Consider the following 14,326-nt stretch of genomic DNA (forward strand, 5'->3'; position numbering starts at 1 on the left):
ACCTTTAGTGGATTGCGTCTAGGTGTAATGCACCTAATCTTCCGAGATAATCTCCTTTCTATTTCGTTGGAGGGAAATTAGGAAGGGTATCTCGCCAAAGTGGGGATGAGCTGACCTCACCCCACGTGTCTTCGCCTCCAGCTGCCACGTCACCTCTTCCCTTATTGATGGAGTCCAGATACGATGTATCTGGAAGCGTAGAAGATTTTCCTTCCAAGATTGTCGCTAAAGATCATGAAGGTAGGATGCGCCAAAAGCTTCCTTTTTTAGAACGGTTGGACACTTGGCACGCCTCCCTTGTGTCTTGCGACGCCTTCCACAAATGTCACCCTAGCTGGCGGCTCCTTCCTCCCTGCGGATCTCACTTGCCCAAAAATGTAGCCAAAGAATTTGGAAAGGAGACGACACCCAAATGTTACCTTTTTGGAGCACTTATGCGTTAGGGCTGCCTTTTCATCTCCGGATGAATTTGCCCATGCTAAACAAGAATTAATTCAAGTAAAATCAAGATATAGCAAGGGCAGACTTGGAACTGAGTACCCAGTGGTCGGATCAGGCCGGAAGTCCCCGGATCTGACCGGAAAGATGACCGGAATTCTGATCTACTCCATGAAATCCGGCAAACAGTCTTACAGGCGCCCATAACTTGCAGTCACTGATTCAACGGTCAAATGAAGTCCAAATAAGTTGTTCTTTGGATATGTTGTAGAACTTTTAATTACAAATCCAACGGTATATGGCTCGCCTGAAAACGCCACCGGAATCGCCGGAAATAGCCTCTGAAAATGGGGGTTCTGTGGCGGACTGCGCCTGAGCGGCGGCGGCAGAAACAACGAACTTTCGCGGTGGATTTGCCTGGTGCACCCTGGTCCGATCAAGCTGAAATTTAAGTATGTTGTAGCTGAGGCCGAGATCTTTCCAACAAACTATAAAACGCTATGAAACTCCCTGTGGATCTCCAGATATAGCTAATTTATCAGGGATTATTTCTGTCGCTACCTTCAGAAATCCGAGACCACCTTCTTCCGCGCGTTTCCTCCTTTCCTTCCGCGAACTTTCTTCGGTCTTTCTTTCTTCTTCCTCACCTCACTTCCAGGTTTTAGCAACTCTGTGTACACCTTCTGGATGTGAAGCTCTTTCGTTTAGCCGCTGGAAATCTCAAGTCTCCACCGGTGTTAGACCGCAACCCCAAGGCTGCTGAATGCGCCGATTTGCTTCTCTTGATTCCCCTCGTTGAAGCCTTCCAACCTATTTGATACCGTGCAAGCCTTCTCCAGTCAGACTAAGGTATCTTCGAGTGCAAGAGGGGTCTACCTATTGATCTCATAGATCGGGGAAAACCAGAACCACTATCATTAAGATTCGGGAAGATGGAGGATACTTAGCTTGCGATAGTTGCTCCTCCGGATGTCGATGATGAAGGTGGACGCCGGCCAGACCCACGGGCTGTCGTCTTCTTCACCTTCTTATAGATCGGCTGCTTCTAATCACCATCGTGTTCAAGGTGATTGCACATCCACCTACCCAAGGCTCCTTGGTTCGGATTCGTTGAAGATCACCACGGTTAATGGCTACCGGCAGCCATTAACGGAGTAGGGAACCTCAATACTATCACAGCAATAGTGAGTATTGTTGTGTAGTGCTTCCAATGAAGCCACGCCCTAGGGACCAAGAACTCCACGAGGGAGAAAGAGAGAACTTCTCTCACTTCATTCCAAATCAAAGCATAATGAACATCGTCTCGGTTTCGTGCCTTTATAGACATAGGCCGAACCAGTTCTTAACTTGTCTCGGTATGAGACTTACAAAAACCGACTCAAATAAAAGAGAAACGGTACATGAATTAAATAACTTAAACAAAATAATAAAATAGTCTTGGGTGCTCTTCCCGGATCCCAAATGAAGTCTTCAATCTCATGTTCTTGGATCTTGAACCCGTCTTTCATCTCATGCGTGTGGATCCTTCTTGGATCTCGGATCCCCTTATGGCTGTCCTTCGGATCTTCTTCTTGTATCTTGCTAGATCCGGATCCACTTGTCTCCTCACGCTGGTCCATGGTTGCACTAGGTGGTCCATCGCTCCTCTTCATGCCGAGCCCACCTTCTTCTAGGCTAGAGTCGCCTAGGTCTTCACCCTCTACGTTAGGTGTGCCCGGGTCTTCTTCATCTAGGCTAGGTGCGCCTAGGCTTTCGTCCTCTAGGCCAAGCATGCCTAGGTCTTCCGCACCTAGACATGATGGGTCTAGGTCTCATAGGTTAAGGTAACCTAGGTCTTATTCGAACCTCGCGTTCTTAACCTCACAAGAGAAAACATCGCCTTCACGCAAGAATGCCTTAGACGCTTTTTGGAGTTTAGCCTCCCTACGTTTTTCATCAACTCCGCTAGAAAACGCCTTAGCCGTAAATGCTAGAGAGAAACTACGAAAGTTAACCTTCCTAGAGTTTTTACCCTTGCTCGAAGTCACTCCTGCTTGTTCTTCGCAAAACTCATGAACACAAAGGTTAGCCTCACAACAAATATGAGCGCTTTCGGTAGAGGTACCAATGTGTGAAGTACGGGCTCTAAGTAGGCTCGTATCAGAGATGCTGGGAGACCCGAGGTCTTAAATCGGCCGATGTGGAGGATGGGACAGAGCTTTTTCAGGTCAACTGGGGAGAATTAGGAGGTCATCACCCCTCTCTCCATCAGCTACATCGATCGATGATGGATAGGTGTGCATGAGAAGGCAAAGAAAACTTTCGCAGGTCACGCCCAATGTTTTGGCAGTACTACTAAGGCACGCATCTACAGTTTTTTCTACCGCTTAATTTGAATCCAACTCCCAGTTTGGATTTCTAATTAAGAAACATATGATCAGTCAAGTGTAAACGGGGTCCATTAATCGGCAGTACTCCATCCGTAAGGTCAAATATCACAGCAATATGGCTCAGTTTCCCAATACCATGCTATTGGATAATCAGGAAATGGAGAAATGCTCGAAATTAGGGTTCCCTCTACGTGCGTGCCGATCTATACAGAACCTGCGTTGATTTGTCGACAGATACACGCCCATAATGGCTGATCATTGACAAATAAAACAACATTTGTTACCTTTTCTCCTTTAATTCTGATAGACCCTGATGAAGAATGGGCCTCCTTCCGAAAGAAGCCACCTGGCAAAAAAAAACCACCCTTCCCCCTGCTCTTTAGGGCAGTTTGGGTGAAGCAGTAGTATACCCATATTGTGGAGACGATGGCATCATACTTCCTATCTAAGTGACTGCACATCCCTTGCAATCATAACGATCTAGTTCTTTGCCAAACCAGTCCCGTCCACAGTTAATTCTCTCATTCACAGTTAATTCTCTCAATTGCTCTCCATCGTCAACACCAACAGGCGGAGGTCGAGAAGGGCGAAGCCTCTCCGACCATGGAGATCAAACCTACAGGCACTACCCTCCTCCTGGGAAGCCACGGCAGGAAACACAAAGAAGGTTGGTGCCATCCCCTCGACGAGGACTTCAAGAGGAAGAAGAGGGCCGTGCCGGTAGTCATGGCGATTGCCACCGATATGGTGGCCGGCCGGATTTGCCCCGGCGAATCTAAAGCGGTAAAACCTCACAAAACCCTAGTAAAACTGCGGCTCTCCTTCCCGCCTCCTCGGTCGGCGCGCGAAAAACACAAAGGGTATGCTATAGCTTGGAAAATTCTCATTTAAGCACCCATCATTTTGCAATTAAAATACAAGGGTATGCTGTAGCTAGGAAAATTTTCATTTAAGCATCCATCATTTTGCAATTAACTCCATGAAGGGCCTCTTCTTTTAACGCATCATTGCACCGGCCTAGGTTTTTGCTGATAATCAGCATGGATGATTTTTTTTTTGTCTATAATTTTATATATTATGTGTATAATGTATTTTTAATAAATAGGGCCTGTTCCGGCCCGGTCTGCCTCCTAATCACGAACCTGGTTTTTGTTTAAATGCCAAAAAAAAAAAAACATTTTTTTAACATAACCAATCTTAGGTTCAAAATTTAGTTTGTATTATTTGTGGGAGATACGCCAATTGGTAAAACCTTTTTCTTTCTACCTCAAATTAAGGATTGCTTTGAAACTAGAGTGCCATTCAACATAGTTCGTGTTATTTAGCATGGAGTGTCCCTACTTGTCGCTTTATCAGCCACAAAATAAACCCGAAAAACTTCAATTCAGACAAACACGCATTATTTTTTGCGCTAAATAAGCACGTTTAAATATGATGATTTTGTTTAATTAGTATGCTTTTTATTTTGTCAATATTTATAATAGGTACTTAAAAACTCATCAAAAATTTTAAAAAACTTATATACTAAACATTATACATGCATATATATATATATATATATATATATATATATATATATTCAATTTGTTTACATTAATTCACGCCACACATGCACACGCACACACACACATACACATGTGCAAACAAGGAATCAAGCAACAGCAGTGTGACGGCCGCTGCCATTTTCTTTCCCCTGGGAATGGATGGAAGATGCTTTTAATTCATCAACAAATCACATTAAATTTTTTTTTGCATTCATTGGTTCCAAACTCATTAATTATATCTCCGTTTGTCGTCAACAATCTTTATCTATATACAACTCATCACTGCCCAGTTTCTTCTGTGCATCTTCCATCATTGAAATGACAATGGATGCTCTACTTAAGTTAGCCATGTTGATTCGGACCCATGGTACATAACCGGCCAACTGTTGTTTTTATTGCTGTAATTATATATATATATATATATATATATATATATATATATATATATATGTATGTATGTATGTATATATTAGTTATCTGGTGTTCAACGTCGACTTGTTTGATAGATGAGTAGTTGTCCGCCCTTGGATTTTTAAGAGGGCATCTGGTAACATAAACATTTACACATTACCATACAAATTTGACTACTTCTCTTGTCATCTCTAATGGCAAGTTCGGATGCTTGAGAACAGGGACATTAACAATTTATTCTAAAGATGTGGGCATATTTATGAAACACTCCTTGATTTGTACAACGCATTTAACAATAGGGACATTAACAATCAATCATAAAAAATTATAGCATGTTCATAAGATAACATGTTTTAATGTTCCATGAATATACCTCAGTCTTTATGATCAACTGCAATATTCTTATTGCCAAACTCCCCTTGATTGTCATGGAAACAGTCATTTACAAAAAAAACAAAACACATACCTTATAAATATTTAATTAAAAACTGTTATTAAGTCTTTATATACATTGCCTACGATATTAATTGAAGCAACTCAATTGGAACTGACATAAATTTCTGAGTTGACATATTTTAGCTGGCATTCTATATCTAATTCGACGTGCTGTTAAGCTATGGGAGTTTTTGGACATTACTTTAGTTGAATATCCAGAAAGATGCCGCGGCGAATAACCATAAAGTTTTGAAATAAACATTTGTCCCACCTATTTGCAAGAACCCAAACTTTAGGCACTCAATTGCAATACCTGTAGGTTACGGGTCGCTATGTGAAAAAAGAAATCGGAAAATCTGGCGGGAATGCAAGTCGAGGCGACGAGGCCATGGCGATCAGCGCGCCACCGGCCATCATTCCCTCTCTGTTATTCTCTCTCTCTCTCTCCCTCTCTCTCTGGTATCCGAAAACCAGAAGCCTTGCCAGCGGCGGAAGATGGAGGAGCCGGAGTCGGAAGAGGTGTCCTCGCAGGAACCGCTTCCACCGATCACTGATGACGAGGTCCGCCTCCACGGCAGCTCGCCCTCCGCCCTCTCTTCCTTCCTCTCTGATTCGCCTGAAAACGCCAGCCTCCATCTCTCCTTCCTCATCTCCTTCCTCCGCCTATTTTTCTCCCGTAGTATTCCTCCTAACCCCCAAACAATCTCTCTCATCTCTCAGTCCCTCCTCCCTTCACTCCCGGTCCGCCTCCTTCCTTCTCTCATGGAAACCCTTCTTTCCCTTTTCCAGGAGGCCCCGACCATAGATTCCGACCTCGCTCTCCCTCTCGATCTCATTCCAGTTGCTCTTTATTTGCTCCAGTCCACCCCGTCGCTCAGGATTCCTGGATGCCACGACCAGGTACCTGCGATCGAGTACGTAGACTCCGTGCTCGATCGGATTCTCGAGCTGGAGTGGACGCATTCCTTCCTCTTGAGAATCACTCATCTGCTTCGTGAGTTCCCATTTGGTGAGCGGAAGAATTCGCGGTCGTCCGAGTTCCTGTTAAAGGTTTTCGCGGTTATGGAAGGCGTTGATCCTCAAGACGTTCCTCCTCTTGTTTACAAGATCCTAATTGTGGCTTCGAAGCGGTTCGACAGAAAGGTTGTCGCCGATGGGATAGTTGGATTTTTCAGCGACGCGAGGGCATGGCCAGCTCTGGTTCGGAGACAGGTGGAAGGAACGACCCTGCTGCATCTGGATTTCGTGGTGAAGCAGGATCCGTTGTTGGGCCAGCAGTTCCTAAACACACTGAGGTCGAGTCCCGAGAGAATGTCACACTTTGGGGTTGCAATGTTGCTCTCTTTCGGGAGAATTCGGAGGTTTGCCGAAGCTTCCATGAGCGTTTTACGGATCGCAGTCCTCAATTCTCACCGCGATCACCGCTTGGCAAGGTCATTTTATGTTCGATTTTGCTGTCATTTTTGTTTGTGAAGATTTTTTTTGGATTGCTGCAGTATTTATACTCGGATTATTTTATTTTTCATTAGTTTACAGCAGTTGCTTTCTTATGGAATTTTGTTGTAAGAATTTTATTTGTCATTGTAAGTTATACATCAAGTTTTGATTTCGCAGTGTTTGTAAATGGCTTCCGGATAATGTAAAGGAAAAGTGCTTCAAGTCAGTTAAAATGGTAGAACAGGCTATACTAAGAGCGGTAATTCTCTCTCCTCATTTTTCTTATGGTACAAAGTTTAATGAAAACTAGAATGATGACAACTTTCGGGTTGGAATTTTTTCGTGCATCTGAGCTTATTATTTTATCTTTTAGATCCATGAGAGCGGCTCCGGGAGGGAGTACATTATACCCAACATAGTGGAGCTTGGGTTCCTTTTGTTGGAGTCAGCTGGTCGTTCTGACGAAACAAAAGATGACGAGTTGTTGGGCGTTGAAGGACTGGGCATTCAAACACTCAAGACATTGTTTGATGTCCATGACATGGCAAGAAATGAGGTGGACGGAAACTTAACATAGTTAGCCTTATGATCAATCTAATTATGGTTGCTAGATGGCAATACGTTAATTTTTCTATTCATGAATATGCTGCCGCAGGTGATTGAGCAGTGCAAGTTTCGGATACTCTCTCTAAAGCCTCAACAGAGTGTGCCCATTATCAAGTATTTTCAACTGCAATTTATGTATTTTTAGGAATCTTAAAACTTCTCATGCTTGTGGTACGCTGTTTCAATCGTTTTCTGATATCCTCCGAATTTGGCAGTTGGGTTTTGATTATTGTTATTTAGTGCTCAAGCTGGGGTTTGGGAATGTTTACCTGCCAATGATGAAAGAAATTAGTGTATAAATCTATATAAATTTTGAGGTTACTAAATATTGCACTGAGCTTGGGCCTTTAGCTTGATCATTCTTAGGGATTCCGATTAAATTATTAATTATTGGAAAATGGGAAATCTTCTGATATCTGGAAATTGTCACTTTACATTACTAAGAGAAGGCGGTTATCGATGTATTGATTCTTCAGTTGTCGCTGGAATCAAGACTGGTGATTGGAATGACGTTCTGGGTGCTTGTTACATCTCAAAGGTTTCTGCTTATGTTACTTCAGAAGGGTCGGTAAATGGGGCATGTATAGATCTTTAGATAGCTACCAAGTCTATAATGAACAAGCACTAGACATTTGACTTTGTCAAAGGAGACGATACAATGTCATTTTTCCAGCATAATTAGGTTCCATATGCTGAGTGATACTGTGATACTCTACCAGCTTCTGACAATCAAATTCTGGCATCGGGAGGGTGGCATTGTTTGGTAAAGTGCAAACAAAAAAATTGACCAAGCATTAATAGCTGAAAGGCATTGGCTGAGACAAGTTTGAGAGTTGGAGGGGGAGCTCTGCCCTTCACTACACAATGTCGTCAATTTTGAAAAGCCATCCACACGTGTGCATGAGTATGTGTAGGTGCACATGGGTTCTTCTTTCTGTTGTATTATATAAATTCCAGTTCACTTAAAACTTGAGGGTGGGATAGCTATATCCTAGTTATATGGATGCTTAGCTTACTGAGGATGGATGCTGCACATCTTGAGATGAATGCTTTGTGCAACTTTCTAGTTCCTTGTTCTTCTTGCACATTCACCTGCAGACTAGAAATATTATTCTGTTGCATGTAAGGGAACAGTTTTCTTTTAGTTTTTGAAGGTATCTGATTCTGCAGACTTCTCAGCCGCCTGGTACAAAGTTATCCTTATCCGTTGCTGGAGCATGTTGCCCATCTGAAAGAGCTGTTGGACTATTTCACATTCATGCACTCTGGAACCGCTCTGAGCATTTTCATTGCACTTTTACCGCTCACCAAACTCAGTCATGATCTTAAGGTCTCTGCAATTTGGTTATCTTTTTGCACAAATTTCTAATAAGTGAGCCAGTGTGGCTTACTTTATACTTAATTATTTTCCCAAAACAACAGAGGTATATGATTCTGGTTGTCCGGAAGGCTGTATTTAGAAGAGAAATTGAAGTACGTGTATCTGCAACCAGTGCAATTGTTCATCTGATCCTGTCAGAACAGAAAGTTGGTAAGATGGACTCTGATTCGGTATCTGAGATATCTAGCCAAGCTAGCTGCAGCCAGCAAGCTGAGGTAAACTGTCGGATGGGAGCCACTCTCTTCCAAGAGTAAGGGGTCCACTAAGGAGGTGTCTATCTCAGCAGGTATATTTTGGTTTCTCACTGGTCTCTCTCTCTCTCTCTGTATCTTTCTCACTTGCCCTCACACACACACAAGCACACATTGTCTTGCATCAGTCTAAGCATGTTGAATATTTTTTTTGCTTTGCAGGCACTAGTAAAAGAGACCTTGTACCAAGGCCTTGTGAAGCTTGTTTTGTTTGATCCATCTCTGGCGGAGATTGTACTGGATTTCCTTTTGCCTCATTTTCTTAAATTCAATATATCCTAAGAGGTAACATTTGGTTCACCTCCTATCTCAGATTCTCAGACTACCAATTTGGTTGGTTAGTATAAATGGACCCAAAAGTTTAATATTCTGCCCTTACTTATCCATCTGAACTTCTTTGACTATTGTTTCCAGAATGTGCAATTCAACCATTCAAACCATTGTCTTTGCTCATGCTTTTGTTGCAGTTTGTTTTTCATTATTTAAATTAGTGCTTGATATATGTGTTTTTTGTTGACAGGAATCCAATTTTCGTCTTGTTTTGGACAATTGTATTAAAATTGAGAATGGGAAACCCTATCTTGATGAACCACTTGATTGTTTGTTTTCATGTGCTTGTTGGATTCTTTTTCTCCAGCCGCCAGGTAAAACTAAGCAGCCATTAGATCATTCATGGTCTTGCTTTGGCTTCTGTCTTTCTCAGGAGAATGAGGTACTTTCTTGCATATTGACCTCTGGTTAATAATAAATCATCAAATTTTCAAAATCACAGCTCTGGCTAATGATTGGTGGCTAATGCAGCCTGGTGGGGTCTCCTGTGCTGAGGCATTTGCAAATGCTCTATTGCAGGTAAGGAAGTACTTCGGGACGGTGAGATTGGAAGGTATGGTATATTAGCTGATAGCATCATTCTCCTGGAAACCTTGTTCTTGGCTGCTAATTTGCCTTTACATTTCTTCAGATATTTTAACTAAGGAGGTAGACGCACAGTCTCTGGATGGACAAACAACTAGTTACCATGCATTTATTTTGTTGGGAATTCTAGAGGTGCTGGTAAATGCTGTTGCGACAGACTTGGAAAAAGCAAAGGAAGGAGAAAAAAATCAATATGAAAAAGAACTTTAGAATTTCCTTAATTTGTATGATTCAATTGAGAAGGTTTACTTTCCAAAGTCTACTAAGAATGGTTCGAAGAGAAAGAGAGTGAACTCTACTTCCTCCGATATGTTTAATGCGCCCAATTGTGAGAGCAAAGAGGGCCATGAAAATGAGTTGCTGAAGCTCAGTCAAAGAAGAAGCCCTTTCCTGTCAACCGTGAGTGTTCAACATTTATTCATGATGGTGATGCAAAATGGTGATGAAAGTCACAATTGCCAAGCTGTTTCTCAGAATCATCGTCAAACTTCCCAACACAAGCCATCCGCATGTCACTCTAAGCTGATTCGTTTTGTACTCAATGCTTGTCTTCGTCAGTTAAAAACTTGCTCCTCGATGGCATCTGATGACCCATTGAAGGCTTTGATATATGGAGATATCAAGTCCCTAGGGCTTCCATTGTTGCAGCTGGTTTGCCTGCTTGAATCACATTTGGACACAGAGAAAATACCAAAGATCAAGGAAGCAAAAGAGAAAAGAGCTTTTGATGATGGAGAAGGAGTACTCCGTTTGTCCCTAATGTGCCTGCATGAGCTATTCAAAATAATTCTATTAGGGTCTCATATTGAGGATACTCTAAACAAAATGATGTCTGATTGGAAACATATGTTTAATTCAGGGGAAAGTGCATGTATGGAAGATAATGAAGTTGGTCAATGTGATTTATCTGTTGGAGATCAGAAGCTGACAACAGTTTATTTGTTTTTCAAGATGGTTATAAGGCCACTATTTTGTAAACTTCTAGGACTTTCCCAATTTTGAGAATGTGAGGTAAATACAAACTTATATTCACTCGATGTCTGTCTCCAGAGAGGGTTTTATTTTCTTAGAATCTTAATGCTTTTATTTTTCCTTTTCCTCTCTCATGCCTATCAGTTTCAAGAAAACACACCTCTGGAAAAATAGTAATTGTTCTGATATCTAACTTTATTGCAATAATTTAATATTCACATGGCTTCAGTTTATTTGTACAGTTTTAAATTCGTTTTACGCATACATTTCTGGAAGATGCAAGAATTTGCAATAAACTAGATTTCTATATCTGTAAATGTTTTAGTTTGGCTTTGTTTGGGTCTCTTGTGAATCTTTAGTCACTGCTTCCCAGCCTCCTACGTGTAACGTAGGGCACCTACATACTGGTATTGGTGATGCTTATTGCCATACATGCCATTTTGTTATCAGTGTTCCTGAAATGGTTTTGCTTAAGATATGATTTGTCATGTGGTGACTGGAGATTACATTTTGTGTAGTTTGTACTTGATGCTTCTTTCAGATTTCTTGGTGTATCGGGATTCTTGTGCAATCACATATGAGTTATTTTGTCTTCATGATTATCAAATTAGATTGCATATCCTGTTCAACCTTTGTCTTTGTGGACTAGGTTAAGTTCCCTAGTTCATTGCTAGTACTTATAATTGGGGAAGCAACTTGTGCTGCATTCCTGAAGTTGGGCTGCTGAAATGACCAGGGCACAGGCCTAGGTCATGGTTAGATAAGCAATGTATGCATGTGTCTTTTCCTATCTTTTTTGCCTCGCGCTCAATCTACATATTTCTAAATGGACACTGTTAAAACATAAGTGATTGTTTTGCGACCTTGTGTATTTGAATCTTTTTCATGGTTTGCATTGCTTTCCCATATTGCTGTCTAATAAGTGCAAGCATTCTCTTAGGGTGGGAAGCAATAGTCTGTTGATTACACTTTTAAAGCTTGTCCTTTCCAGTTTCCCCATGTCCTGGCTTCTGATAGTTACTAGCAATTGCCTTGGCGTAACTTACTGCTCAACAACAATCTATTTTCAGGTTCTCCTTGATATTGCTTTGTTGCTGGGGAAAATACTACCTTGCAGTTTGGCGAACTCTATTGGAGAATGGGCTAATCATATGTGCAGAACTACAAATTTGGCTAATCCAAAGGCTTCACAAAGTTTGTCAGCAATAGCTATTTATTTAAGCTCGTCCCCCAACGATCTAGCAATTGCTTGCAATATGGCATCGGAGCTTCTGAAAGTCATAGGAACAGAGGAGGAATAGCCAATTAAGGAGTCTAAAGTCTACCTTACAATAAATAATTTGACAGGAAATGCTGTTGCTACTCTCATTCTTCATTCCGTGGAATATTTTCTTGTAGATTTAGAGTGGGCTATCTTGAAATGGAAAACTGTTTGGAGAGATTCCAGCCTGCACTTGGAAGCAGCTATGTCACACGGATACGGGTACGGGTATCCTATGGATACGGGTACGGGGACACGGCATTTTCAAAATTTTAGGATACGCGGATACGGCGAATATTATATTCAAAAAAATTAAAAATGATAATAAAGAAAGTCTCAAACAAAACATTGTTCATCACCAATCTCAAAAGTGATAACCGCTAAGACATAAGCAAGAAAGTCTCAAAGAAAGTTACAAAACATTGTTCATCAATCATCACAAAACATTGTTCATCATCATTCTAGTCATCATCAATGCCCAAATCATCGTTCTCCCCAATCTCCTCTTCTTCCACAGTAGAAGATGTTGAGGGAATACAAGGTTCTTCGAATCTTGAATTAACAACTTCAAGTTCATTCTCTTGTTCTAAGTTAAAGTCGTCAACATTCACGTCCCAATATTTAGTTTCTCCTTCCCTACAAGACAAAAAAATTGTAATTATTATGATGTTAGCGAATAAGAAGAGAAACATCTAAATCAATAAATCATATACTTAATTTACCTATATTCTTCTTTGTTCCGTGATAGAAGCCGAAGGTTAGAATGCACATAAACCAGATTTTCTGCACGTTTGCTTGTGAGATTATTTCGTTTTATAGTGTGGATTTGTGAATATGTACTCCAATTTCTCTCACTGCATGAAGATGTAGCAGGTTGAACTAGCAATCTGAAAGCAAGGTATTGAAGAGTAGGATAAGCAGTTCCATGTTTAATCCACCAAGATAAAGATGGATAATTATCTTTGTCTACAGTTGCACCTACATCTTCTCCAATTCCAGTAGAAAACCTTTCAAACTCATCATTAGCTCGGCGATTTTGATGTACATCAATGAAAATCCTATTAATACATGCTACTCTGTTTGTTGATAATTCTAGATCCAGATGTGGTGGGGTTCTTCCAACACCCCCTGTAAGCCACTTTTTTCCATAATATTTAGGATTTAATGTATGTGCCATGCATTGAAGAGGATTGCTACTTTTATCCCATCTTGCAATCAATATTCTATGCACATGATCAAAAAATGCTGAATCTTCAAGTGCAATACTTTTTTTTTCATGCTTAAAAATAACCTCTTGGATTTTTTCAATCATAGTGTCCCACATCTCATACACACAGTGCAACGTTGAATTATCACAATCAAGAACTCTCAACATCTCCCAGATCGGCTCTGTGAATGCAAGAAAATAAAAGATTTGATCCCACCACTTGTCTTCAAGAATCATTCCTTTGATTGCTTGAGCTTTGTCATCATCATCAGCACGGTAGAAACTCCAATCATCATCAGTCACCATACTGATCAATGCACTTTTCACCCTTTTTATCCTTTTGACCATAACAATTAGAGATGCAAAACGTGTCTCTGCAACTCTTAATAATTTTAGATCAGAATGCTTGTTATAAATGGAAAGTGCATGTTGATGATTTACTATGAAATTTCTGATGTTCCTCACATCCTTTTTCAAGTCTTCAATCCACGAACATAATTCATAAGCATGAGGATCTTGCTCTTTACTTGGTGGATTGCATATACTCTTTAGAGCCAAATTTAAGCTATGAACTGCACAAGAAGTCCAAAAGATATGAGGGTACTCCTTTTCTATCGCAATACCAGCTGCTCTACATACAGGTGCATTGTCTGTAATTAGCTGAACAACGTTTTCTTTCCCCACTTCTTCAATTATTTCCATAAACAATCCTTTCAGATACTCAACACTTTTGTATTCACCAGATGCATCTATTGCTTTCAAGAAAATTGGTCCATTTGCTGAAGTTGCAATGAAATTAATAAGAGGGCGTCGTTGCAAATCTGTCCAGCCATCAGAAACAATAGAAACTCCGTGTTGATCCCAAGTGAACTTTTGAGACTCTAACAATTTGTTCACTCGAGTCATCTGTTGTTCTAGTAGTACAGTGCGAAGCCTTTCAGAACTAGGGGGAACATACCCAGTCAAGTTAGAATTTGTAATAGATGTAACTAAGTCTCTCCAATATGGACTTCTAGCTACATTAAATGGTATGCAATTAGCATAGAAAAATGTTGCCACTTTTAGATCTAATTCTCGCCGTCCTTGTAAACTAAATGAA

The 14,326-nt window shown here is 40.9% G+C and overlaps 3 protein-coding genes across 4 annotated transcripts in view; 2 read left to right on the forward strand and 1 right to left on the reverse strand.

The window, feature by feature from the left end:
* The window catches only part of LOC116253907 (protein DETOXIFICATION 55), a 41,133-nt gene that overhangs the window by 20,107 nt on the left and 6,700 nt on the right, over positions 1-14,326 (reverse strand). The window lies entirely within an intron of this gene.
* The window catches only part of LOC116253911 (60S ribosomal protein L18-3-like), a 53,409-nt gene that overhangs the window by 11,001 nt on the left and 28,082 nt on the right, over positions 1-14,326 (forward strand). The gene's annotated exons all lie outside the window — the stretch shown is intronic.
* Positions 5,284-12,127, forward strand: LOC116255284 (uncharacterized). The gene is given in 12 exon segments (XM_050077961.1): positions 5,284-6,630; positions 6,812-6,893; positions 7,008-7,190; positions 7,290-7,354; positions 8,411-8,570; positions 8,663-8,870; positions 8,873-8,907; positions 9,035-9,157; positions 9,393-9,584; positions 9,674-9,721; positions 9,834-10,798; positions 11,830-12,127. Coding segments are annotated over 11 exon segments (2,043 nt in total). The 5' UTR covers positions 5,284-5,692; the 3' UTR covers positions 9,843-10,798; positions 11,830-12,127.

Source organism: Nymphaea colorata, chromosome 5 (genome assembly GCF_008831285.2).
Source record: "Nymphaea colorata isolate Beijing-Zhang1983 chromosome 5, ASM883128v2, whole genome shotgun sequence".
Taxonomy (NCBI): Eukaryota; Viridiplantae; Streptophyta; class Magnoliopsida; order Nymphaeales; family Nymphaeaceae; genus Nymphaea; species Nymphaea colorata.